Source organism: Dryobates pubescens, chromosome 28 (assembly GCF_014839835.1).
Source record: "Dryobates pubescens isolate bDryPub1 chromosome 28, bDryPub1.pri, whole genome shotgun sequence".
In the NCBI taxonomy this organism is placed as follows: Eukaryota; Metazoa; Chordata; class Aves; order Piciformes; family Picidae; genus Dryobates; species Dryobates pubescens.
In genome coordinates this window covers 949232-976101 of record NC_071639.1, presented here as the reverse complement: position 1 = coordinate 976101, position 26870 = coordinate 949232, and the positions used below count along the sequence as shown (strand labels likewise).

Here is a 26870-nt window from a genome sequence, read left to right as displayed (position 1 = left end):
ACAAGATCTGCACCAGGAGGCTGCTGGAACACTGCCACAGGTTGCCCAGGGAGGTGGTTGAGGCCCCAGCCCTGGGGATGTTCAAGGTGAGGCTGGACAGGGCTGTGGGCAGCCTGATCCAGTGGAGGATGTCCCTGCTGAGTGCAGAGATTTTCCTCCTGTTCTGGATCTCAGAGGGGAAGCTGTCAGATCAAAGCCCAGGGTGCTGCAGCTTGTGCTGCCTGTGTGGGGGAGCAGCTCCACTCCTCTGGCTGCCCAACTTCCTAGCAGCTCTTCCCCAGCTTCCTGGCAGCTCTTCCCCAGCTTCCTGGCAGCTCTTCCCCAGCTTCCTGGCAGCTCTTCCCCCAACTTCCTGGCAGTTCTTCCCCCAGCTTCCTGGCAGCTCTTCCCCCAGCTTCCTGGCAGCTCTTCCCCAGCTTCCTAGCAGCTCTTCCCCAGCTTCCTGGCAGCTCTTCCCCAGCTTCCTGGCAGCTCTTCCCCAGCTTCCTGGCAGCTCTTCCCCCAGCTTCCTAGCAGCTCTTCCCCCAGCTTCCTGGCAGCTCTTCCCCAGCTGCCTGGCAGCTCTTCCCCAGCTCCCTGGCAGCTCTTCCCCCCGCTTCCTAGCAGCTCTTCCCCCAGCTTCCTGGCAGCTCTTCCCCAGCTCCCTGGCAGCTCTTCCCCCAGCTTCCTGGCAGCTCTTCCCCAGCTTCCTAGCAGCTCTTCCCCAGCTTCCTGGCAGCTCTTCCCCAGCTTCCTGGCAGCTCTTCCCCAGCTTCCTAGCAGCTCTTCCCCAGCTTCCTGGCAGCTCTTCCCCCAGCTTTCTGGCAGCTCTTCCCCAGCTTCCTGGCAGCTCTTCCCCCAGCTTCCTAGCAGCTCTTCCCCCAGCTTCCTGGCAGCTCTTCCCCAGCTTCCTGGCAGCTCTTCCCCCAGCTTCCTGGCAGCTCTTCCCCCAGCTTCCTGGCAGCTCTTCCCCCAGCTTCCTGGCAGCTCTTCCCCAGCTTCCTGGCAGCTCTTCCCCAGCTTCCTGGCAGCTCTTCCCCCAGCTTCCTAGCAGCTCTTCCCCCAGCTTCCTGGCAGCTCTTCCCCAGCTGCCTGGCAGCTCTTCCCCAGCTCCCTGGCAGCTCTTCCCCCAGCTTCCTGGCAGCTCTTCCCCCAGCTTCCTGGCAGCTCTTCCCCAGCTCCCTGGCAGCTCTTCCCCCAGCTTCCTGGCAGCTCTTCCCCAGCTTCCTGGCAGCTCTTCCCCCAGCTTTCTGGCAGCTCTTCCCCAGCTTCCTGGCAGCTCTTCCCCCAGCTTCCTAGCAGCTCGTCCCCCAGCTTCCTGGCAGCTCTTCCCCCAGCTTCCTGGCAGCTCTTCCCCAGCTTCCTGGCAGCTCTTCCCCCAGCTTCCTGGCAGCTCTTCCCCCAGCTTCCTGGCAGCTCTTCCCCAGCTTCCTAGCAGCTCTTCCCCAGCTTCCTAGCAGCTCTTCCCCAGCTTCCTGGCAGCTCTTCCCCAGCTTCCTGGCAGCTCTTACCCCAGCTTCCTAGCAGCTCTTCCCCCAGCTTCCTGGCAGCTCTTCCCCAGCTGCCTGGCAGCTCTTCCCCAGCTCCCTGGCAGCTCTTCCCCCAGCTTCCTAGCAGCTCTTCCCCCAGCTTCCTGGCAGCTCTTCCCCAGCTTCCTGGCAGCTCTTCCCCAGCTCCCTGGCAGCTCTTCCCCCAGCTTCCTGGCAGCTCTTCCCCAGCTTCCTGGCAGCTCTTCCCCCAGCTTTCTGGCAGCTCTTCCCCAGCTTCCTGGCAGCTCTTCCCCCAGCTTCCTAGCAGCTCTTCCCCCAGCTTCCTGGCAGCTCTTCCCCCAGCTTCCTGGCAGCTCTTCCCCAGCTTCCTGGCAGCTCTTCCCCCCGCTTCCTGGCAGCTCTTCCCCCAGCTTCCTGGCAGCTCTTCCCCCAGCTCCCTGGCAGCTCTTCCCCAGCTCCCTGGCAGCTCTTCCCCAGCTCCCTGGCAGCTCTTCCCCCAGCTCCCTGGCAGCTCTTCCCCAGCTTCCTGGGAGCTCTTCCCCCAGCTTCCTGGCAGCTCTTCCCCCAGCTTCCTGGCAGCTCTTCCCCCAGCTCCCTGGCAGCTCTTCCCCAGCTCCCTGGCAGCTCTTCCCCCAGCTTCCTGGCAGCTCTTCCCCAGCTTCCTGGCAGCTCTTCCCCAGCTTCCTGGCAGCTCTTCCCCAGCTCCCTGGCAGCTCTTCCCCAGCTCCCTGGCAGCTCTTCCCCCAGCTCCCTGGCAGCTCTTCCCCAGCTCCCTGGGAGCTCTTCCCCAGCTCCCTGGGAGCTCTTCCCCAGCTTCCTAGCAGCTCTTCCCCCAGCTTCCTAGCAGCTCTTCCCCAGCTCCCTGGGAGCTCTTCCCCCAGCTTCCTAGCAGCTCTTCCCCAGCTCCCTGGCAGCTCTTCCCCCAGCTTCCTGGCAGCTCTTCCCCCAGCTTCCTGGCAGCTCTTCCCCAGCTTCCTAGCAGCTCTTCCCCAGCTTCCTAGCAGCTCTTCCCCAGCTTCCTGGCAGCTCTTCCCCAGCTTCCTGGCAGCTCTTCCCCCAGCTTCCTAGCAGCTCTTCCCCCAGCTTCCTGGCAGCTCTTCCCCAGCTGCCTGGCAGCTCTTCCCCAGCTCCCTGGCAGCTCTTCCCCCAGCTTCCGAGCAGCTCTTCCCCCAGCTTCCTGGCAGCTCTTCCCCAGCTTCCTGGCAGCTCTTCCCCAGCTCCCTGGCAGCTCTTCCCCCAGCTTCCTGGCAGCTCTTCCCCAGCTTCCTGGCAGCTCTTCCCCCAGCTTTCGGGCAGCTCTTCCCCAGCTTCCTGGCAGCTCTTCCCCCAGCTTCCTAGCAGCTCTTCCCCCAGCTTCCTGGCAGCTCTTCCCCCAGCTTCCTGGCAGCTCTTCCCCAGCTTCCTGGCAGCTCTTCCCCCAGCTTCCTGGCAGCTCTTCCCCCAGCTTCCTGGCAGCTCTTCCCCCAGCTCCCTGGCAGCTCTTCCCCAGCTCCCTGGCAGCTCTTCCCCAGCTCCCTGGCAGCTCTTCCCCAGCTCCCTGGCAGCTCTTCCCCCAGCTCCCTGGCAGCTCTTCCCCAGCTTCCTGGGAGCTCTTCCCCCAGCTTCCTGGCAGCTCTTCCCCCAGCTTCCTGGCAGCTCTTCCCCCAGCTCCCTGGCAGCTCTTCCCCAGCTCCCTGGCAGCTCTTCCCCCAGCTTCCTGGCAGCTCTTCCCCAGCTTCCTGGCAGCTCTTCCCCAGCTTCCTGGCAGCTCTTCCCCAGCTCCCTGGCAGCTCTTCCCCAGCTCCCTGGGAGCTCTTCCCCCAGCTCCCTGGCAGCTCTTCCCCAGCTCCCTGGGAGCTCTTCCCCAGCTCCCTGGGAGCTCTTCCCCAGCTTCCTAGCAGCTCTTCCCCCAGCTTCCTAGCAGCTCTTCCCCAGCTCCCTGGGAGCTCTTCCCCCAGCTTCCTAGCAGCTCTTCCCCAGCTCCCTGGCAGCTCTTCCCCCAGATTCCTGGCAGCTCTTCCCCAGCTCCCTGGGAGCTCTTCCCCAGCTTCCTAGCAGCTCTTCCCCAGCTCCCTGGAAGCTCTTCCCCAGCTTCCTAGCAGCTCTTCCCCCAGCTTCCTAGCAGCTCTTCCTCCAGCTTCCTGGCAGCTCTTTCCCAGCTTCCTAGCAGCTCTTCCCCAGCTTCCTGGCAGCTCTTTCCCAGCTTCCTGGCAGCTCTTCCCCAGCTTCCTGGCAGCTCTTCCCCCAGCTTCCTAGCAGCTCTTCCCCAGCTCCCTGGCAGCTCTTCCCCCAGCTTCCTGGCAGCTCTTCCTCCAGCTTCCTGGCAGCTCTTCCCCAGCTTCCTGGCAGCTCTTCCCCAGCTTCCTAGCAGCTCTTCCTCCAGCTTCCTGGCAGCTCTTCCCCAGCTTCCTGGCAGCTCTTCCCCAGCTTCCTAGCAGCTCTTCCTCCAGCTTCCTGGCAGCTCTTCCCCAGCTCCCTGGCAGCTCTTCCCCTTAGCATTTCAGATGTTCTGTGTTGTCCCAGTCATGCTCCCAGGCTGGGTAGAAGGCTTGCCACTCCTTGCCACGAGCCTGGCAGCCAGCAGTGGTTCCTGGTGGCCACAGGTGGCTGAATCTCTGCAGTACCTCACAGGGTTTGCATGAGGCTCTCAGTGCCAGAGCCACTCGTGGCAGGTCTGCTGGCACACACTTGCCACTGCACTGTGGCCTCCAGCTGGCAGCTGAGCACTGGGCAGCAGGCAGCAGGCTGGGGGCAGAGAGGGAAGAGAGCTGCATGAAGGAGAAGGACCTGAGAGTGTTGACTGCTGGCTTGCTGAGCATGAGCCAGTGTGTGCCCAGGTGGGCAAGAAGGCCAATGGCATCCTGGCCTGGATCAGCAGTGGTGTGGGCAGCAGGAGCAGGGCAGGGACTGTGCCCCTGGCCTGGGCACTGCTGAGGTCATCCCTGGAGTGCTGGGTTCAGTTTTGGGTCCCTCACCACAAGAAGGACACTGAGGGGCTGGAGCAGGGCCAGGGAAGGACAACCAAGCTGGGGAAGGGTCTGGAGAACAGGGCTGGGGAGGAGCAGCTGAGGGAGCTGGGGGTGTTCAGTCTGGAGAAGAGGAGGCTGACAGAGACCTCATTACTCTCTACAGCTCCCTGAAAGGAGGCTGGAGCCAGCTGGGGGTTGGGCTCTTCTCACATGCAACAAGGGACAGGAGAAGAGGAAACAGCCTCAAGCTGTGCCAGGGGAGGCTCAGGTTGGAGATCAGGAACAATCTCTTCCCAGCAAGGGCTCTCAGGCCCTGTCCCAGGCTGCCCAGGGAGCTGCTGCAGTCCCCAGCCCTGGAGGGGTTTCAGAGCTGCATGGATGTGGTGCTGAGGGCTGTGGGGCAGTGGCAGTGGCTCACAGCAGGGCTGGGGCTGTGAGCTCTGGGGGAGAGGTTGGGCTTGGTGATCTCAGAGGCCTCTTCCACCCTGGGCAGCTGTGTGGGTCTGTGGTTGGTATGGCATTGGTGTCCAGCCTTGCAGCCAAAGCCCAGGGCTGTGCTATGGGATGTATTCTTCTTGTCTGTGTTATTTATTGGATGGCATAGTGATGGCAGGTGGTGGAAACAGTGTGCCAGGGAACTCTCTCTGCTGGAGGGTAGTCTTAGGCACTAGATGTCAGTGACATTAGTGTGGACATTGTGCCTAGGGGTCCTTCCCCCACTGTGCTTGTGACCCTGCAGTACAGGGACAGTAACACTGTGAGAGCTTCCCCTGCTTCCTGGGACAGAGCTCTGCAGCTTATCCAAGCAGCTCCCTATGAGTACACAGAATCACAGAGTCTGGGGGCTGAAGGGACCTCCAAAGCTCCTCCAGTCCAGCCCCCTGCCAGAGCAGGGTCACCCAGAGCAGGGCACATAGGAGCACAGCCAGCTGGGGTTTGAGACTCCACAACCCCCCTGGGCAGCCTGCTCCAGGCCTCTGTCACCCTCACAGTGACTGAGTTTTCCCTCCTGTTTCCATGGCACTTCCTCTGCCTCAGCTTCCAGCACTGCCCCTGGTGCTGGCATTGGGCATCCCCCAGCAGAGCCTGGCTCCAGCCTCTGGGCACTGCCCCTGCACAGCTTTAGCAACAGCAAGGAGCTCACCCTCAGGCTCCTCCTCTCCAAGCTCCAGAGCCCTCAGCTCCCTCAGGCTCTCCTCATGAGGAAGATTTTCCTCTCCCCTAATCAATTCTGTGGCTCTGTGCTGGACTCTCTCCAGCAGTTCTCTGAGGTCCTTCCTGACCTGAGGGGCCCAGAACTGGACCCCAGGTTCCAGCTGTGGCTCAGCAGGGCAGAGCAGAGGGGCAGGAGAAGCTCTCTGTCCTACTGCCTGCCGGGCTCCGTGCTCCCGTCCTGTGCCCCGGCTGCTGGGCTGGGCTCGAGCGCTGGGCTGGACTCTGATGCTGAGCAAAGCTCCTGCCTGGGCTCTCTCCTCCTGCACCCAGTGCCAGAGGTCTCCTCAGCACTTCAAGCCCTACCTGACGCCCGACCTGCCGAAGCGCTTCCACTACGCCAACAACATCCGCATCGAGCGAGCGCACCTGCTGCTGCGGCGGGGCTGGCAGGCCGCCGGGTAACAGCCTGCCCCGTGCCCTGTGCCCCTGCCCTGTGCCCTGCTGCCCCTGCCCTGCTGCCCCTGCCCTGTGCCCCCTGCCCTGCTGCCCCCTGCCCTGTGCCCCTGCCCTGTGCCCCCTGCCCTGCTGCGGCGGGGCTGGCAGGCCGCCGGGTAACAGCCTGCCCCCTGCCCTGAGCCCTGCTGCCCCTGCCCTGTGCCCTGCTGCCCTGCTGCCCCTGCCCTGTGCCCTGCTGCCCCTGCCCTGTGCCCCCTGCCCTGCTGCCCCCTGCCCTGTGCCCCTGCCCTGCTGCGGCGGGGCTGGCAGGCCGCCAGGTAACAGCCTGCCCCCTGCCCTGTGCCCCCTGCCCTGTGCCCCTGCCCTGTGCCCTGAGCCCTGCTGCCTCTGCCCTGTGCCCTGTGCCCTGCTGCCCCTGCCCTGTGCCCTGCTGCCCCTGCCCTGCTGCCCCTGCCCTGTGCCCCCTGCCCTGCTGCGGCGGGGCTGGCAGGCCGCCGGGTAACAGCCTGCCCCCTGCCCTGTGCCCTGCTGCCCCCTGCCCTGTGCCCCCTGTCCTGCTGCGGCGGGGCTGGCAGGCCGCCGGGTAACAGCCTGCCCTGTGCCCTGTGCTCTGCTGCCCCTGCCCTGTGCCCTGCTGCCCTGCTGCCCCTGCCCTGTGCCCTGCTGCCCTGCTGCCCCCTGCCCTGTGCCCCTGCCCTGCTGCCCTGCTGCCCTGCTGCCCTGCTGCCCCCTGCCCTGTGCCCCTGCCCTGTGCCCCCTGCCCTGCTGCCCCCTGCCCTGTGCCCCTGCCCTGTGCCCCCTGCCCTGCTGCCCCCTGCCCTGTGCCCCTGCCCTGTGCCCCCTGTCCTGCTGCGGCGGGGCTGGCAGGCCGCCGGGTAACAGCCTGCCCTGTGCCCTGTGCCCTGCTGCCCCTGCCCTGTGCCCTGCTGCCCTGCTGCCCCTGCCCTGTGCCCTGTGCCCTGCTGCGGCGGGGCTGGCAGGCCGCCGGGTAACAGCCTGCCCTGTGCCCTGTGCCCTGCTGCCCCTGCCCTGTGCCCTGCTGCCCCTGCCCTGTGCCCTGCTGCCCTGCTGCCCCTGCCCTGTGCCCTGCTGCCCCCTGCCCTGCTGCCCCTGCCCTGTGCCCCCTGTCCTGCTGCGGCGGGGCTGGCAGGCCGCCGGGTAACAGCCTGCCCCCTGCCCTGTGCCCCTGCCCTGCTGCCCTGCTGCCCTGCTGCCCTGCTGCCCTGCTGCCCCTGCCCTGTGCCCCCTGCCCTGCTGCCCCCTGCCCTGTGCCCCTGCCCTGTGCCCCCTGCCCTGCTGCGGCGGGGCTGGCAGGCCGCCGGGTAACAGCCTGCCCCGTGCCCTGTGCCCCTGCCCTGTGCCCCCTGTCCTGCTGCGGCGGGGCTGGCAGGCCGCCGGGTAACAGCCTGCCCTGTGCCCTGTGCCCCTGCCCTGTGCCCCTGCTGCCCCTGCCCTGCTGCCCCCTGCCCTGTGCCCCCTGCCCTGTGCCCCTGCCCTGTGCCCTGCTGCCCCTGCCCTGTGCCCTGCTGCCCCTGCCCTGTGCCCCCTGCCCTGTGCCCCTGCCCTGTGCCCTGCTGCCCCTGCCCTGTGCCCCCTGCCCCCTGCCCTATGCCCTGCTGCCCCTGCCCTGTGCCCCCTGCCCTGCTGCCCTCCTGCCCTCCTGCCCTGCTGCCCCTGCCCTGCTGCCCCTGCCCTGTGCCCCCTGCCCTGCTGCCCCCTGCCCTGCTGCCCCTGCCCTGTGCCCCCTGCCCTGCTGCCCCCTGCCCTGCTGCCCCTGCCCTGTGCCCCCTGCCCTGCTGCCCCTGCCCTGTGCCCCCTGCCCTGCTGCCCCCTGCCCTGCTGCTGCCGTACTGGCAGGCTGCCAGGTAACAGCCTGCCCCCTGCCCCTTGCCCTGTCCCCCCTTCCCTGCTGCCCCTGCCCTGCTGCCCCTGCCCTGTGCCCCCTGCCCTGTGCCCCCTGCCCTGTGCCCCCTGCCCAGTGGCCCCCTGCCCTCTGCCCCCTGCTCTGTGCCCCCTGCCCTGCTGCCCCCTGCCCTGTGCCCCCTGCCCTGTGCCCCCTGCCCTGCTGCTCCTGCCCTGTGCCCCCTGCCCTGTGCCCCCTGCCCAGCTGCCCCCTGCCCTCTGCCCCCTGCTCTGTGCCCCCTGCCCTGCTGCCCCCTGCCCTGTGCCCCCTGCCCTGTGCCCCCTGCCCAGCTGCCCCCTGCCCTGTGCCCCCTGCCCTGTGCCCCCTGCCCTGTGCCCCCTGCCCTCTGCCCCCTGCCCTGCTGCCCCCTGCCCAGCTGCCCCCTGCCCTGTGCCCCCTGCCCTGTGCCCCCTGCCTGCCACCACCCTTGGAAGGGACCCACAGACATCCCCGAGGCCAAGCCCCCTGCCAGAGCAGGAGGGACATCCGAGGGTGTCAGGGAGTGATAGGCCTGGGGGGGATGGAGCAAGACTCAAAATGGGCCTCGTGGCCCTGCTCTGGACACCTTCCAGCCCCTCCAGAGCCTTCCTGGCACAGAGGCTCCAGAGCTGGCCCCAGAGCTGCAGCTGTGGTCTCAGCAGAGTGGAGCAGAGGGGCAGAATCCCCTCCCTGGCCCTGCTGGCCACACTTCTCTTGCTGCAGCCCAGGCTCTGCTTGGCTCTCTGGGCTGCAAGTGCTCCCTGCTGGCTCCTGCTGAGCTTCTCCTCCCCCAGCACCCCCAAGGCTCTCTCCTCAGGGCTGCTTTCCAGCCAGTCCCTGCCCAGCCTGCATTTGTGCCTGGGATTGCCTCCACCCAGCTGCAGGACCCTGCCCTTGGTCTTGTTGACCCTCCTGAGGTTGGCTTGTGCCCAGCTCTGCAGCCTGTCCAGGTCCCTCTGGATGGATCCTTCCCTCCAGCTGTCTGCTGCCCCACACAGCCTGGTGTCTAATGGGTTGATTCAGACTGGCTGTGAGGAAGAAGTTGTTGCCCAGGAGGGTGGTGAGAGCCTGGCACAGGCTGCCCAGGGAGGTGGTGGCAGCCTCCTGCCTGGAGGTGTTTGCAGCCAGGCTGGAGGTGGCTGTGAGCAACCTGCTGCGGTGTGAGGTGTCCCTGCCCATGGCAGGGGGTTGGCACTGGCTGAGCCTTGAGCTCCCTTCCAGCCCTGGCAGCTCTGTGGTTCTGTGGTTTCTCCCTAGGGACAACACTTACACATTCTGTGATGGAGGCAACCATGGCTATGACAACAGGCTGAAAAGCATGGAGGTGAGAAAGGTTCTGCTCCACCCTTACACCTTCTCCTGCAGAGAATCCCCCTGAGCCAGGTGAACCACCAGGAGGCTGAACACACTCTGCTTCTCTTCCATGGCACCTAATGCATCAGCAATGCACACAGGCTGGGTCTGCAGGCTCCTCTTGCCTTCCATCCATGTGTTCCCTTGGGATCCTGTAACAAAAGCTGTCTGGGTTCAGCTTACCTCCCTGAAGCCAGGCAGATGCCAGGGAAGCATCTGCTGTGGGGCACTGACTTCTGTCATTCTTTTCTCCTTCTACTGATGCAAAGACTAACAAATGTTCACAGGCTCTTGGAGCTCAGCTCAGCACCTGAAGCCTGCATGCTCAGGAAGGCAGAGGAGATGAGCTGTAGGTTACCTGCCAGGATTTATCACAGCAGTGGGGAAAAAGCCATCAGGATAAGCTGTGTGCTGGTGCAGCCTGTGCTGCACTTCCATCTCACTCCCACTGCTGCTTAGAGTGAGAGGATTTTGAGGTCCTGAGCTTTTGGGCTCTTGAAGTCCATTCTGGGGTGAGCTTTAGGTAAGGTCAAGTATGCCTCTACTAATCCCATAGTCTGTGCCTCAGCTCCTCCTGGAGCTTCACAGCTGGATGCCAGCTGTGTCAATACCCTGCCAGACTGCTGCTGTGTGGGCAGGAGAGGAACCTCCTGCTTCCCAGGGAGGACCTTGGGCTGGGGGCACAGGGAAGGACTTATTTTTGTCTTTTCTGTGTAGAATGGCACTAAAAATTCCTTTCCTCTTATGGGAATCTTTGTCTAGACCAGATCATTGTCCTGCTTAGTCAGGTTTCCTGTGCCTTATGGGCAGAGAGCTCGGGAGGCTTATGAAGCAGTGGAAACCAGTGGGAGGCTGCAGGCAGTAGCAGTGTTCTGCAGTGCCTGCAGAGCCCAGCAGGGCTGCTCAGCACCACCTTGTGCCATTGGTGGGACTGATACACATCTCTGCTGAGCTCAGGATGGTTCTCCACATGCCCTGCTCCATGCCTTGGGCACAGCTATAGGCTCTTGAGGGGCTCCAGGAGAGCTGGGGAGGGACTTTGGACAAGGGCTGGGAGTGCCAGGATGAGGAACAATGGCTTTGAGCTGGGAGAGGGGAGACTGAGACTGGAGATGAGGAAGGAATTCTTGGCAGGGAGGGTGGGGAGAGTCTGGCACAGGCTGCCCAGGGAGGCTGTGGCTGCCTCCTGCCTGGAGGTGTTTGCAGCCAGGCTGGATGAGGCCCTGAGCAGCCTGTGCTGGTGGGAGGTGTCCCTGCCCAGGGCAACCCAAGGGGTTGGCAAATTTACCTCCTTTCCCAGCACAGTGTTGTGTTTAACTCTGACTGTGCAAAGACTCTGCTTTAGCCTGCAGAAGAGGAGGCTCAGGGGAGACCTTCTTGCTCTCTGCAACTCCCTGCAGGGAGGTTGGAGCCAGGTGGGGGTTGGTCTCTTCTCCCAGGCAGCCAGCAGCAGAACAAGAGGCCGCAGTCTCCAGCTGTGCCAAGGGAGGTTTAGGCTGGAGGTGAGGAGAAAGTTCTTCCCAGCAAGAGAGACTGGCCACTGGGATGTGCTGCCCAGGGAGGTGGTGGAGTCCCCATCCCTGGAGGTGTTCAAGGGGGGATTGGATGTGGCACTTGGAGCCATGGTTCAGTTGTCAGGAGGTGCCAGGTTGGACTGGATGATCTCTGAGGTCTTTTCCAACCTGATTGATTCCATGATTCTGTGCTTCTATGGTTTGTTCCAGTGTCCCTGGCCCCACAAAGTGCACTCAGTTGTCTTTGCTTTGGGATTCCTTCAGACAACAGCTTCTGTTTTCTTGCACTGCAGGCTATATTCTTAGCTTATGGCCCAAGCTTTAAAGAGCAAACAGAAGTGGAGGCTTTTGAGAACATAGAGGTTTACAACCTTATGTGTGGTGAGTAGAAACAATCCAGCACTTGAGATGGCACTGGGGGCTGTGGCTTAGTGGCTGTGGTGGTGTTGGGCTGCTGGTTGGACTGGATGATCTCTGGTTCTATGATAAACCAGGAGTGCTTTTCAAACACAAGTGCTGGAAGAGCTAAAAGGAGAGCCACTAAAAATGGAGTCACTAAATCCAGGGGCTGATTTGCACACACAGCCCTGAAGCTGTGTCCATTTGCCTTCTGCACAGTGCTGAAGGACTCACTGGCAGCAGTGGCTCTGCTTTGAAGGGTGGCTCTGAAGGATCAGAAGGAAGTGCTGCTGCTGCCGCTGCCATGAGGCCTTGAAATGATGCCTGTGGAATAATTGTGGGGCAAGGGTTTGTGGGGCTCTTGCTCCTGAACTTCAGGTGAAGCACTGCAGCCCTGGTGCAGCACTCAGGAGGCAGCTGCCTGAGGAAGGAGGGATGGAGGCATCACACAAGAGTGCAGCAGGCTTGCAAGGGTCCCAGGTGGTGCCTTTGCAGTCACTCTGTGCTCTGGATTGAACCATCAGTGTGATGGCAATGCCCCAGACTGTCTCCACAGCACTCAGGCACATCCTTCCCATAGCCTGGTGTGGGGAGAGATGGCAGTGACCCTTCACACCCAGCACAGAGCAAGGCAGTGGTGCCAGCTCCCCTAGCAGCTCAGACAGCAGAGGCTGTTTCCTGTCTACCAGAGGGAATGCAGAGGCCCTCTGCAGGCTGGGGAAGCTCAGGGCTTTGAAGAAGTTGATGGCAACAAATTCCACCTCTTCCAACAGATTTGCTGGAGATTGCTCCAACAGGAAACAATGGAACCCATGGCAGCTTGAATCACCTCCTGAAAAAGCCCTTCTACAACCCTTCCCATGCCAGAGAGCAGGCAGCTCCTTCTGCATGTCCAGTTTCCCACCTGATTCCCACAGATGACCTGGGATGCAGGTGTGAGGCTGTAAGTAGGGGCTGCTAGGACCTTGAAGCCCTTTTCCAGTGTGCCCTCTTTAGGTTGTGTGAGCTGGCTTCTTGTCTTTCACAGATAACAAATGTTTCACAAGCAAACCAGAGGCTAAATCTCACCACAGAAGAGGGTAAGTAGCAGGACCTGAGAAGGAGAGCAAGGCTTCCAACCCTGTGCCTGATGAAGGGTTGACATCCCTGGGTTCAGTGGGAGCTTGGGCAATGGTAGTGACAGCTTCAGGGGAAGTAGAAAAGCCAGGGCAGAGACATAACATGCATGCTTGTGTTGGCTGTTCTGTGTGTTGGTGCTGTTATAGCAGCAGTTATGCTCAGGAATCCCAGAGCCCAGAGTCCACCCAGCTGGCAGAGCCCTCCCAGCTCCCCCAGCCCAGCCCTCCCCCCAGCACTGCAGGCTCAGCACCAAACCAGGTCCCTAAGCACCAGCTCCATGCTGCTGGAACACCCCCAGAGATGGGGACTCCAGCACTGCCCTGGGCAGCCTCTCCCAATGTCTGAGAGCCCTTCCAGGGCAGAAATAGTTCCTCACATCCAGCCTGAGCCTGCCCTGGGGCAGCTTGGAGCCATTGCCTCTGCTCCTGTCCCTTGGCACCAAGGAGCAGAGGCTGCTCCCTCCTCACTGCAACCTCCCTGCAGGGAGCTGCAGAGAGCAAGGAGGTCTCCCTCAGCCTCCTCTTCTCCAGCCTCAACCCCCCCAGCTCCCTCAGCCCTCCTCTAGCCCAGGGGCTCCAGGCCCTTCTCCAGCCTGGCTGCCCTGCTCTGGAGAGGCTCCAGCCCCTCAGTGTCCTTCCTGCAGGGAGGGCCCAGGGCTGAGCACAGCACTGCAGCTGTGGCCTCCCCAGTGCTGAGCACAGGGGGATGGTCACCTCCTGGCCCTGCTGCCCACCCTGCTTCTGACCCAAGCCAGGAGGCCTTTGGCTTTCCTCCCCCCTGGGCACTGCTGGCTCAAATGTGAATCCCATTGAAATCTTGGAGGAACCCATAGAGGTTTTGGTGGCCTTTGGAGAAAGCCTAAGAACTTCCAGACTCTGTGGCACACCTCCAGTTCCCCTCCTTGGAACCAGACCTCTGCCTTTCTCTGATCACAAATTGCCAGAGATACTTGTGTGTGCTCTGGGGACACTTCAGGAAGTGCTGCAAGGCTTCCTAGGCAAACAGGGTGTGAATTTCCCTCCACTTGACAGGTGAGGTCAGAATCTCCATGCTGGTAGGCAAGCACAAGCCAACAGGAGTTTGCAAGCCTGGTTTATTACCCTGACCACTGCACATCCAACAGAGAGTCAGAGAATGGCTCAGGTTGGAAGGGACCTCAGAGATCAGCTGCTCCAACCCCCCTGCCATGGGCAGGGACACCTCTCAACTAGACTCAGCTGCCCAAGGCCTCATCCAGACTGGCTTTGAACATCCCTGGGAGGAGATATCCACAGCCTCCCTGGGCAGCCTGTGCCAGAGTCTCACCAGCCTCACAGTGAAGAACTTCCTCAGCTCCACTCTAACCCTGCTCTGCCTCAGCTCCAAACCATTCCCCCTGGGCCTGGCTCCAGACCCCCTCAGCAAAAGTCTCTCTGCAGCCTTCCTGCAGGATCCCTTCAGGTCCTGGCAGGCAGCTCTGAGGTCCCCCTGGAGTCTTCTCCTCTGCAGGCTGCACAGCCCCAGCTCCCTCAGCCTGAGCTCACAGCAGAGCTGCTCCAGCCCTTGGATCACCTTTGTGGCCTCCTCTGGGCTCACTCCAGCAGCTCTGTGTCCTTCTGCTGGGGACAGCAGAGCTGGAGGCAGGATTGGAGGTGAGGTCTGAGCAGAGCAGAGCCCAGGGGCAGAATCCCCTCTGCTGCCCTGCTGCCCACACTCCTCACTTCATGTTCTCCTACCTGCAGCACTCTCTCCCATGCCTTGCATGGAAGGCCAGCACAGACACAGCTCCACCTGGCACCAGAGTTTCTACACTTCCTCTGTGCTCCCTGTTGGCTTATTTGTGTTTGGCAACATTTCAATTGGTTGTTTTTTCTCTTTGTGCCACCCAAAGCTTTGTAGAGGAATGAGCCAACAATTGCTGTTTCCATTCCAGTGTCTGAGGCTCACTCCTATCACCTGCCATATGGGAGACCCAGACTTCTTCAGAAGGAGAAGACCTACTGCCTCCTTTCCCATCACCAGTATGTGAGTGGATACAGCTATGACATCCTGATGCCTCTGTGGACTGCATACACTCTGAACAAGCCTGTAGGTCATCAAACATCTCTCCTATGTATAATGACAGGGAAGTCATTCAGCACTGCTGAGGCCACACCTGGAGTCCTGTGTCCAGTTCTGGGCTCCTCAGCTCAAGAAGGACATTGAGAGACTTGAAGGTGTCCAGAGAAGGGCAAGGAGGCTGGGGAGGGGTCTGGAGCACAGCCCTGTGAGGAGAGGCTGAGGGAGCTGGGGTTGCTTAGCCTGCAGAAGAGGAGGCTCAGGGGAGACCTTTTTGCTCTCTGCAACTCCCTGCAGGGAGGTTGTAGCCAGGTGGGGGTTGGTCTCTTCTCCCAGGCAGCCAGCACCAGAACAAGAGGACAGAGTCTGAAGCTGTGCCAGGGGAGGTTTAGGCTGGAGGTGAGGAGAAAGTTCTTCCCCGCAGGAGAGACTGGCCATGGGAATGTGCTGCCCAGGGAGGTGGTGGAGTCCCCATGCCTGGAGGTGTTCAAGAGGGGATTGGCTGTGGCACTTGGAGCCATGGTTTAGTTGTCAGGAGGTGTTAGGGATTAGGACATAGGTTGGACTTGATGATCTGTGAGGTCTTTTCCAGCCTGGTTGATTGTATGAGTCTATTTTAAGCTATGAAATGCAGCAGCCTGAAGATCTGCTCCATCCCTCAGGACTCTCAGAGCTGAGGCACTGTGGGTGCCCTGTGGCTGAAGCTCTCATGTCTCAATAGTTGTCTGTGACACATTTTCAGTTTCAAATGTTGGAAGATGTTGTTTCAAAAGTGGGATTGGCTGCCTCTTAGTGGGGCAAAAGGGCACAAAGGATGCTGCTGCTGGTGAGGTGCTGCCAGTAAGCCTGTGCTGTGAAAGGGATAAGCTGTCAAGGCAGGGCCATGAGCAGCCTTCACATCCTAAATGGATGGAAGTGCTGATGTGTGCTGGGCAGGCAGCTCCCAGCCAGCTCTGTCTGCCTGGGCACTTGGCTTGGAGCTCTTAGGTCACAGAGTTGGCTTCAAGACACTTGAAAGATGAGAAGGGTTGGGTGGTGTCCTCATCAAGCTGCAGAAAAGGTGAATGCTGCTCAGATTCATGACACAGGGCAGGAGCAGATTGTGTTTGGCTGCTGGATGTGACCAAGGTGCTCAGGGAGAAGGAGGAAGTTCTCTTCAGGACAGTCCTAGGCAAGTTCCCTCAGACCTGTGTTACTTTGGTTCTGGTTTGCCCCCAGAGACCATAAAGCCATGGCTGGGGATCAGCTCAGTTACCAAGTGTACAGTGCAGGTTTCTGCAGCCACCCTGATCCATCAGCCCTGCCCTGGAGACCAGAAAGGACAAGCAGCTCAAAGAGATGTCAGCTTTGCACTGGGATTCACAGCTGCTGGGGGAAAGGACAGCTCAGCTGCTCTGGTGCCAAAGGCAGCCTTTGGCCCTTGATGCTTCACTCCATGTGGAGAGTTTCTGTTGATCACAGCATCAGAGAATTGTTAGGGTTGGAAAGGCCCTCAAGGACCATCCAGTTCCAGCCCTTCTGCCCTGTAATACACAACCTGACCATCAGATGGGCATCTGCTGAGGCCACAGCTGGAGCTCTGGGTCCAGTTCTGGAGCCTCTGTGCCAGGAAGGCTCTGGAGGTGCTGGAAGGTGTCCAGAGCAGGGCCACGAGGAGGAGCAGAGGGCTGGAGCTGCTCTGCTGTGAGCACAGACTGAGGGAGTTGGGGTTGTGCAGGCTGGAGAGGAGAAGGCTCCAGGGAGACCTCATTGTGGCCTTGCAGGATCTGCAGGGGGCTCCAAGAAAGCTGGGGAGGGACTTCTGAGGCTGTCAGGGAGGGATAGGACTGGGGGGGATGGAGCAGAACTAGAAGTGGGGAGATTGAGATTGGCTGTGAGGAAGAAGTTGTTCCCCAGGAGGGTGGTGAGAGCCTGGCACAGGCTGCCCAGGGAGGTGGTGGCAGCCTCCTGCCTGGAGGTGTTTGCAGCCAGGCTGGAGGTGGCTGTGAGCAACCTGCTGCAGTGTGAGGTGTCCCTGCCCATGGCAGGGGGTTGGAACTGGCTGAGCCTTGAGGTCCCTTCCACCCCTCAGGTGCCCCTCCAGGCAGGAGGCTTCCACCACCTCCCTGGGCAGCCTGTGCCAGGCTCTCACCACCCTCCTGGGGATCAACTTCTTCCCAACATCTAATCTACCTCTCCCCTGCTCTACCTTGGGTCCATAAATAAAGGTGATAGAAAAAATACTGCTTCTCAGGATCACTTTTGGCCACATCCTAGCTGGAGTGCAGTGAAGTTGAGAAGCAGCCAGCAGTGTATTGCTTTTCCTGTTCCTATGTGCAGCCTTTCCCCTGCAGCAGCTCAGACTCTTACTCTGCAGCCAGCATCCTCAGCTGGTGTGGTGAGGTGCCAGAGCCATCTGTCTAGAGCAGCTGCTTCCCAGGAGGATGTGACAGCAAGTCTGTGTTGCCAGAAATACCTCCAAGTGAGGAATGAGCCAGACTTGCCATCTGCCTTTGCCCACCCCTATTCTGCTGCAGTTGTTTTACAGCCTGCCTAAGGACTTCCCTGAGCTACCTGAGCAGGGCAGGGGAAGGACGAGCCCTGCTCGGGGCGCAGGGAGGCTGCCGCTCGCCTGCCCCTGATCCCCTGGCCAAACAGGAGGGGGTTCAGTGAAGGCCGTTCTAGAAAGCCAAAGCCTTAGCAAGCAGTGGCTCAGCCACAGCCCTGGGTGTAACCCTCTTGCTTTTTTTTCCTCCTTTTCACAGGAAAACACATCTGCTCTGCCTCCCACTGCTGCAGACTGTCTGCGGGCTGATGTCAGGATCCCTGCTGCCCGGAGCCAAAATTGTTCTGACTACCAAGCAGCTCTGCCCTTCACCCGCAGCTTCCTCTACCCTCCCAGTGAGCAGGGCTCTTTTTATAGCCAGAGCTTAGAAAGCCCTCAGCAGCTGGATGTGGCTTTGTGTTTAAACATATATCCAAACACCCAAACAAGCTGCCTGGGCTCAGCAGCTGGGCAGGAACAGGCCTGCAGTGTTCGCAGCCTGAGCAGAGCGGGGCAGCTGCTGCTCTCCTCTCGGGGCTTTCACTTTCAGGCCTTTCTTTAACAAATGGAACAAGCTGGCTGCGGTGAAAAGTGGTTGGAAAGATACAAAGGGTTGGTCTGAAGGGCTGTGCCCTCTTCCTCCCTGTGGACATTCCTTTCACAGATTCACAGATTGCCCTGGGCTGGAGGGGAGCCTCAAAGGGCATCTCGTCCAACCCTCCTGCACTCAGCAGGGACATCTCCAGCCGCAGCAGGCTGCCCAGGGACACATCAAGGCTGCCCTTGAATGTCTCCAGGGATGTGGCTTCCACCACATCCCTTGGCAGCCTGTTCCAGTGTCTCCCCACCCTCATGGTGCAGAACTTCCAGTCCCTCCCCAGCCTTCCTGCAGGTTCCCTTCAGATTTTGAAGTGCAGCTCTAAGGTCACCCTGGGGCCTGCTCCAGGCTGAACAGCCCCAAGTCTCCCAGCCTGTCCCCACAGCAGAGGTGCTCCAGCCCTCTGAGCATTTTTGAGGCATCCTCTGGACCTGTTCCACCAGCTCCATGTCCTTCCTGTGCTGAGGGCCCCAGAGCTGGACACAGCACTGCAGGTGAGGGCTCAGCAGAGCAGAGGGGCAGGATCCTCTCTCAGCCTGCTGGCCACACCGCTCTTGGTGCAGCCTCCTATCATCAAATGGGGCAATTACTTTAGAATCCAATTTGATTTGACAACAAATGCTGAGCTGTCTCTGCAGCAGTAGGATGCACTCATGCTCAGATCTCACCCCTGCAAGTGGCAGTGCCACAGGGATCAGTCAGGTCTGTCCATGTGTGCTGCTTGAGTCATTCACACCCTGCTCTTTCACACAGACTTCAGCTCACCTGCTGCTGCGCAGTATGATGCTTTACTCACCACCAACATTGTTCCCATGTACACAGCCTTCAGAGGTAGGTTGCAAAGTTGTGCTTCATTTGGGTTAATTTTATGTAATTATGGGTCCAGATTGGGTAGAAATAGGCCCAGGACTTACCCCAGGAATGTGTGGCCTGCAGCACATCCAGATCTTGTGCAGAGGCAAAGGGGAAGGTTTAGGTTTTAAAGCTCACCTCTGTAAGCATGGTCCTGCCTGGCCTCTGCCTAGGTCTACCTCTTCACTGTTGAATTTGTTCTCCAGCTCCTGTCCTAACAGGAAATGTTGGCTATGGAACTCCTAGGGAAGTGCTCAGGGTGACTGGAAATGGCACTGTTCCTTTGCAAGCCCTGGAGGGCAGCCAGGACAAAGCTTGTAAGCAATGCCCTGGGGCAGTGCCTGCTCTTCATCACCAAAGCCAAGCTGGGCACTCTTAGTCCTGCAGTACTTGGGGGCAGATGCTGCTGTCACCCAAGTGCAGTAAGCTGCACTGACCCTTCCATCCAGCCTGACTCACATGGATTCAGAAGCTCTGATAAGGCATTTTCCACAGCTGCATCTTGTCCTGTTTGGCTCTTAGGCCTGGACTCATCTGCTTAGACACAGAGGAATTGCCTAAGGAAGAAGCTGCAGGGAAAGCAGTGTTGTAGCTACCTTTCTAATGCCTTCAGATCTCATTTCTTCATCTGCTTATGTCACAAAAGAAACAGGGATCCAGAAAGCCCAAGTGGTTTTAATCCTCCAAATAAAGACATTACAGCACACCCCACACCCCCCCTTTGCCAAGGGAAAACCTACAGGAGGTAAAACCTTACAGGAGTTTCCTTCAGACCACAGGCAGGAGGTGAACCAGCAGGGATGCCCTCAGCTTCCCAAACCCATCTGGGTTTCTTGCCAGCAGTCTCCCCAGCTGCTATCCTGCAGTGTGTTTTCATGGAATTGCTTGGGTTGGGAAAGCCCTCTGGGATCCAACCACCAGCCCAACAGCACCGTGGCCACCAAGCCAGGTGCTGAAGTGCCATGGCCACACCAAGAGGCTGCAGCCCCCTTTTCCCCAAAACCACCTGGGAGCTAAGCCACAATCTCTGGTGGCATTTGCATCAGTCCTGCAGAGCCACTCTCAGGTGCTGCATGGTCATTAGCTCAGTTCTCATTAGCCTCATTAGCTCAGATCTCCACTACCTCAGATCTCCAGTAGCTCAGACCTCAGATCTCCACAACCTCAGATCTCAACTCTCCACTACCTCAGATCTCAAACCTCCATTAGCTCAGACCTGAGATCTTCACTACCTCAGATCTCCATTAGCTCAGATCTCAGATCTCCATTAGCTCAGATCTCAGACCTCCACCTCAGAACTCCATTAGCTCATATCTCAGACCTCCACTACCTCAGATCTCAAACCTCCATTAGCTCAGATCTCAGACCTCCAATACCTGAGAACTCCATTAGCTCAGATCTCAGATCTTCACTGCCTCAGATCTCAAACCTCCATTAGCTCAGATCTCAGACCTCCAATACCTCAGACCTCCAATACCTCAGACCTCCACTACCTCAGATCTCAAATCTCCATTAGCTCAGATCTCAGATCATCACTGCCTCAGATCTAAGATCTCCATTAGCTCAGATCTCAGATCTTCACTGCCTCAGATCTCAAACCTCCATTAGCTCAGATCTCAGATCTCCATTAGCTCTGATCTCCATTAGCTCAGATCTGAGATCTCCACTACCTGAGCTCTCCATTAGCTCAGCTCCTAGGCACTGGCACAGTGGCAGGTGCTAGCAGCTGTGCTAGGAATGAAGGACCTCTGAGCTCTAGAACTGTGTCTGCAGCTGCTGCCTGAGTGTGCTCTCTGCAGCAGTGCAATGGGCACAGCTGGAACAGCACCTGCCATGCCTCTCTCCGTGGTGAGTGGCAGACTGTCCCTCTGAGGACACAGAGTGTGCCTACCAAAGAGCTGCTTCCCCAGGCAGCTCAGCCTGGAGCTTTTCATTATCCACCTGTGAAGAAGGAGAGCTCTGATTTTGCTTTAGCTTCAGATTTCTGCTAACTGGGGCTCTGGTTTCTTCTGATGACAGAGATCTGGGACTATTTCCATGATGTGCTTCTGCAGCAGTATGCCAGAGAAAGGAATGGAGTCAATGTTGTCAGTGGGCCGGTGTTTGACTACGACTATGATGGCCACTTTGACGCTCCGGAGGACATTGAGCAGTAAGTGTGTGGAGAAGGCAGAACCCAAGCCCAGAGCATGTCCTGCTCGACTTGCACACAGCTTTCTATTGCCAAGGAACAGGAAGCAATGAGAATGCAGTGCTCCTGGTGCAGGGCTCCTGGTGCAGGGCTCCTGGTGCAGAGCTCCTGGTGCAGGGCCTGGTGCAGAGCTCCTGGTGCAGGGCTCCTGGTGCAGTGCTCCTGGTGCAGGGCTCCTAGTCCGGAGCTCCTGGTGCAGGGCTCCTGGTGCAGGGCCTGGTGCAGAGCTCCTGGTGCAGGGCTCCTGGTGCAGAGCTCCTGGTGCGGGGCTCCTGGTGCAGGGCTCCTTGTGCAGGGCTCCTGGTGCAGGGCTCCTGGTGCAGGGCTCCTGGTGCGGGGCTCCTGGTGCGGGGCTCCTGGTGCGGGGTTCCTGGTGCAGGGTTCCTGGTGCAGAGGTCCTGGTGCAGGGCTCCTGGTGCAGGGCTGTAATGGGTTGGGGCAGATCCCCTCCCCACCAGGGGCAGAAATAACGACTCAGGCAAACGGATTGCAAAAGTGATGGAAAGTTTAAATAGGAAAACAATAACAAACAACAATGAAAGTTTTACAGAGACCCACAAGCACCATGACAAAGAGAGAGATCCCAGAACATACCCAAGAACATCCCATCCCCACCTGGGGGTACACCCAAACCCCCCCAGGGCTCTTTCTCCCCCCCCCAACCCAGCCTTGGGCCTGAGCAGGCCCAAGGGAGGCAGCTCAGCCATGTTACCTAGGCAGCAGCAGGGGACGAAAGAGGAAGTGAAGACCCTGCATGGCCTTTTTATAGGGGAGCAGGGCATTATGGGAATGGAATACCTGGTCCCTGTGACCACACCCTGGGCTGGGCCCACCCCTTGGGACCTCCCAGGTGTGGCCTGCGCAGTGGCATCTGGGCCAGCACCCAGCCTAAACCACGACAAGGGCTCCTGGTGCAGAGGTCCTGGTGCAGAGCTCCTGGTGCAGGGCTCCTGGTGCAGAGCTCCTGGTGCAGGGCTCCTGGTGCAGAGCTCCTGGTGCAGAGCTCCTGGTGCAGTGCTCCTGGTGCAGAGCTCCTGGTGCAGAGCTCCTGGTGCAGTGCTCCTGGTGCAGGGCTCCTGGTGCAGAGCTCCTGGTGCGGAGCTCCTGGTGCAGGGCTCCTGGTGCAGTGCTCCTGGTGCAGGGCTCCTGGTGCAGTGCTCCTGGTGCAGGGCTCCTGGTGCAGGGCTCCTGGTGCAGTGCTGCAGCCACTGCTGCTCACACAGCAGTAAATGCTCTTGCAAACAGCTGCACAGCTGTAGGGGCTGCAGTTCCAGTGAAGAGAAAGCAGCTTTGCAGCTCGAATCACACAACTGGGGAGGTTGGGAGAGACCTCTGAGATCACAAAGTCCAACCTCTCCCCCAGAGCTCACAGCCCCAGCCCTGCTGCTGAGCCACTGCCACTACCCCACAGCCCTCAGCACCACATCCATGCAGCTCTGAAACCCCTCCAGGGCTGGGGACTGCAGCACCTCCCTGGGCAGCCTGGGACAGGGCCTGAGAGCCCTTGCTGGGGAGAGATTGTTCCTAATCTCCAACCTGAGCCTCCCCTGGCACAGCCTGAGGCTGTTTCCTCTTCTCCTGGTACTTGTTGCATGTGAGAAGAACCCAACCCCCAGCTGGCTCCAGCCTCATTTCATGGAGCTGTATAGAGCCATGAGCTCTCCTCTCAGCCTCCTCTTCTCCAGACTAACCAACCCCAGCTCCTCAGCTGTTCTCCAGCTTTGCTGCCCTTCTCTGCCCCAGCACCTCAATGTCCTTAGAGGGGCCCACACCTGAAGCCAGTATTTGAGGTGCAGCCTCACCAGTGAAGAGTAGAGAGGCACAACCCCATCCCTAGTGCTGCTGGCCACACCACTGCTGATCCAGGCCAGGATGCTTGGTGGCCTTCTTGGTCACCTGGGCACCCCCTGGCTGGTGCTCAGCTGCCCTGTGTGTCACACCCAGTCACTGCTGCCCCTGCACACAAGCACAGGAGAAGGGCAGCACTTCATTTCCCAAGCTTAGGCCAAGCTGCTCAGGGCTCTGCAGCTGGACTGCTGTACAGGATACTCAGGAGATGCTCAAGCACTGTTGTCTCCCTTCCATGCTGCACTCACTCAGCTGTGGCTTGCTCTCCCTCTTGTCTCAAATGGATGATTTTTGTCCAGATTTCTCTGTTTGCCTTCACTGAATCCATGCCTCTGGGAATGCCAGATGGAAAGCTCCTGAGTGAGACCTTCCCAAAGCTCTGCCCTGCACCGCTCACACAAAGCCCTGACAAGGTCTGGGTACCTTTTAGTGAGCTCTGGTAGCTCAGCTGAAAGCATCTGACCACTCTTCTGGATGTAGGAAGAGGAGCAAGAGAAGCCTGGCATTAAAAGAGAAAGGGAAGAGCTCTCCAGAAGAGCAATGGAACAGCCCAAGCCAGCTGTGTGTGAGGGCAGGAGGGCAGGAAGAGGCACAGGCAGGACAAGCAAATCAGAGCTTTCTTTCCAAATATAGGGCAAAGGCCAGTAAGAAACATCCCTGTAGCAGGGAAGTGCTGGGAAATCTGCCCAGCTGCATCTGCCCCTGCAGAGGTTTCAGTCAAGGCCAGGCTGGATCCCACATCTCTCAGAAATGGTTTGGGAAGGGGAACTCAGCTCTGCACCGAGCAGGAGGGTGGGAGGCAGGAGGGGCTGGAACTTCCTTCCAGGCAGAGCGCTGCCGTGCCCAGCTGACCACAGGATGTCCACTATGGTTTGGAACGAGCACAATGGCTGCAGCATGGTCAGTCACTCACAGTGCTGATGCTGTTGGGATGTTGCTGAGTGCTGCAGATGTGCAGCACAGCTGGGAAGCAGTCAGCTCCTCCTGACCTGCGCACAGCAGTGGCCATGCTCGTGGAGCAGCCAGAACAGGGAGGCAAAGCCCTTCTCGGTCAGCTGTGCTGAGCTGGTCTCCAGAGCACACAGCCACAGCTCAGCTCTCATTGTTCCTGGGGTTTCTTGCTGGCCAGGAACCAGAAGCTGATTTTCTCATCACTTGCCTCCAGCTCAGTTTCATCGCTGCAGGGCTCTCTGGCTGGGGCAAAGCAGAGTGCTACCACCTAGGCAACCACAGAATCACAGTCCCCTGGCTTTCCAGGATCCTGGAGTCCAACCATGACCTAACACCTCCCTGTACACAACCCTTAGACCATGGCCCTGAGCTCCTCAGCCACATCACAAAGGATGTGAGGGGTTGGAAGGGGCCTCTGGAGACCTTCCAGTCCAATCCTCTGCCAGAGCAGGAGCAGAGAATCCAGCCCAGGTCACACAGGAACACATCCAGACAGGGCTGGGAAGGCTCCAGAGAAGGAGACTCCACAACCTCTCTGGGCAGCCTGCTCCAGGGCTCTGGGACCCTCACAGGGAAGAAGTTCCTCCTCATGTTGAGGTGGAACCTCCTGTGCTGCAGTTTCCATCCATTGCCTCTTGTCCTGTCCCAGGCCACAGTGAGCAGAGCCTGTCCCTGTCCCCTCCCTCCTGACCCCCCACACTGAACAGCCCCAGGGCTCTCAGCCTGTCCTCCCCAGGCAGTGCTCAGTCCCCTGATCATCCTCATAGCCTCTGCTGGGCCCTCTCCAGCAGATCCCTGTCCCTCCTGAGCTGGGGAGCTCAGACCTGCTCCAGTGCCCTGTGACCCTCACAGTAAAGAAGTTGTCCCTTGTGCTGGGGTGGAACCTCCTGTGCTGTGGTTTCTATCCATTGTCCCTTGTCCTGTCACAGGGTGCCACTGAGCAGAGCCTGTCCCTGTCCCTTCCTTCCTGACCCCCAGTCCTCAGGTATTGATAGGCATTGATCAGATCCCTCTCAGTCTTCTCCTCTCCAGACTGAGCAGCCCCAGGTCTTTCAAACACCTCCAGGGGTGAAATCCTTTGGGTTTCCCTGGGACTCCTCGAAGCAGAGCTCTGCCCCCTGTGTGTGTGGCTCTCTGTGCCATCAGGTGGCCATTCCAGTGCTGGGAGGGAGTAGTGCCAGCCTGTGCTGGGTTCCCTCCATGACCAATGGAGCAGTGTCAGTAGCTGGTATCCATGCAGGTCCCTTCACCAGTGCTTGTCTTGCAGGCATGTGAATCACACAGAGATCCCTGTCCCCACCCACTACTTCGTGGTGCTGACCAGCTGCAAGAACAGGTCCCACACTCCACTCAACTGCTCAGGCTCCTTGGATGTTCTCTCCTTCATCATCCCCCACCGAGCTGACAACTCTGAAAGCTGTGCTGTAAGTACAGTTCTGTGCTGCTGGGGGCAAGGAGCTTTGGGAAGTGGCTCCCACTGCAACCCAGGCATCTAAGGGTTTCATTCCCCTTGAGCTGAGAGTGAGCTGAGAGCTGAAGTGGTGACTCAGAGAGCAAGAAGGTCCAGCACAGGTAGCTGGAAAGCAATGAGGGGCAAGGAAGAAGAAGAAAGGATTTGACCAAAGGCCATGGAAATGTCTCCTGGGAAGGACTGAGAGCAGCAGCACAGCCAGCAGTGAGGAGGGAGCTTCATGGGGGGTTGCAGGGTACAGTTACTGCAGGGGGCTTGGAGTGTTACTCCCTTCAGTGTAGCCAGAAGAATGAGCAGTCCCTTGCTCCAGCTTTAGCAGCATTACACAGCAGGCATTGGGATGGGGATCATAGAGGCACAGATGGCTCAGGTTGGGAGAGACCTCAGAGCTCATCTCCTCCAACCTCACTCCCAGGGGCAGGGACACCTCTCAGCTAGCCCAGGCTAGCCTCATCCAGCCTGGCCTTGAGCACCTCCAGGGAGGAGACCTCCACAGCCTCCCTGGGCAACCCCTTCCAGTGTCTCACCACCCTCATGCTGAAGAACTTCTTCCTAAGATCCACTCTAATCTGAGAGCCAATCTAACCTAAGATCCAATCTAATATCCAATCTAAAATCCAGCCTAATCTGAGACCCAGTCTAATCCCCAAGTGTAAGGTGGCTTGGAAAACCTGGAAGGAGTCTGACCACCTGGAGGCCTTTCTTCTGTCATGGAATCATCACAGCATGGCCTGAACTGGAAGGGACCTTAAAGAGCATTCAGTTCCAATCCCCTGCCATGGGCAGGGACACCTCCCACTAGCCCAGGTTGCCCTAAGCCTGGTCTTAGACACTTGCAGGGATGGGGAACCTACAACCTCCCTGGGCAGCCCACTGCAGTGTCCCCCCAGCCTCACTGCAAAGAATCTCTTCCTAATGTCAGCCCCAAAGCTGCCCTGCTCCAGTGTCAAAGCAGTGCCTCGTGTCCTGCCACCACAGACCCTTCTGAGCAGTGGCAGTTTGGACACTGGTGGCTGTGTAGCAGCAGCCCCAGCGAGCAGAGTGCCTCCAGTGTGTGAGCATGGTCCTGCTGTGTTTTGGCAGGCAAACAAAGCCCCTGCTGAGTGGGTTGAAGAAAGAGTCTGGGCTCACACGGCGCGGGTGCGGGACGTGGAGCTGCTGACGGGGCTGGACTTCTACCAGGACAGGCAGGAGCCCATCCCACAGCTCCTCAGGCTCAAGACATTTTTGCCAATGTTGGAGACTGAAAGTAACTGAGGGTCTGCTCAAGGTGCCAGTGCCTGGGAGCAAGCCAATGGCAGTGACTGAGCTCTGCTCCTGGCTCAGCCACTGCTGTGCCCCAGGGACACGCAGAGCTGCTTGGCTGCTCCTCACCTGCGTTGTGTCTGAAGTGTTTTGTGCCTGCAATGCAATCACCTGGAGGAAGGCACAGAGTCACAGATTGCACTGGGCTGGAAGGCACTCTCAAAGGTCCAACCCCCTGCAAGCAGCAGGGGCACCTCTGCTCGGGGCAAGCTGCCCAGGGCCACATCAAGTCTGCTCGTGAATGTGTCCAGGGTCAGGGCCTGCACCACCTCCCTGGGCAGCCTGTGCCAGAGTCTCACCACCCTCACTGTGCAGAGCTTCCTCCTCATCTCCAGTCTCAGTCTCCCCTCTCCCAGCTCAAAGCCATTGTTCCTCACCCTGTCACTCCCAGCCCTTGTCCAGAGTCCCTCCCCAGCTCTCCTGGAGCCCTTCAGGTACTGGAAGGCTGCTCTGAGGTCTGCCTGGAGCCTTCTCCAGGCTGAACAGCCCCAGCTCTCCCAGCCTGTCCCCACAGGGTGCTTCTCCAGCCCTCTTTCTGGTCTCCTCTGGACCCTCTCCAGCAGTTCCAAGTCTTTCTTGTGTTGAGGGCCCCAGGCTTGCAAAACAGAGACTATTTTACCAGCAGTGGTTTCCATTAAGCCTGCAAAAGGTCCATGTCAGAGAATCCCCTGAAGTGTAACTGTACAGGAGACATTTCTTTGCTGGAACTGGAAAGTATCAGAGTATCACAGAGGTTGGAAGAGACCTCAAAGATCATCAAGTCCAAGCTGTCACCACAGAGCTCATGACTAAACCATG

At 59.4% G+C, this 26870-nt stretch overlaps 1 protein-coding gene across 1 annotated transcript in view; it reads left to right on the top strand.

Annotated features, from left to right (window-relative positions):
• The window catches only part of LOC104309614 (ectonucleotide pyrophosphatase/phosphodiesterase family member 3-like), a 62301-nt gene extending 36277 nt beyond the window's left edge, over positions 1 to 26024 (top strand). The window contains exons 15-25 of the mRNA XM_054174023.1: positions 5903 to 6030; positions 9168 to 9234; positions 11071 to 11158; positions 11950 to 12119; positions 12204 to 12255; positions 14208 to 14362; positions 17077 to 17212; positions 18208 to 18285; positions 20326 to 20458; positions 24564 to 24720; positions 25851 to 26024. Coding sequence (XP_054029998.1) covers positions 5903 to 6030; positions 9168 to 9234; positions 11071 to 11158; positions 11950 to 12119; positions 12204 to 12255; positions 14208 to 14362; positions 17077 to 17212; positions 18208 to 18285; positions 20326 to 20458; positions 24564 to 24720; positions 25851 to 26024 — 1338 coding nt within the window. The remainder of the gene's footprint in view (positions 1 to 5902; positions 6031 to 9167; positions 9235 to 11070; positions 11159 to 11949; positions 12120 to 12203; positions 12256 to 14207; positions 14363 to 17076; positions 17213 to 18207; positions 18286 to 20325; positions 20459 to 24563; positions 24721 to 25850) is intronic.
• Positions 26025 to 26870: the final 846 nt, after the last annotated feature.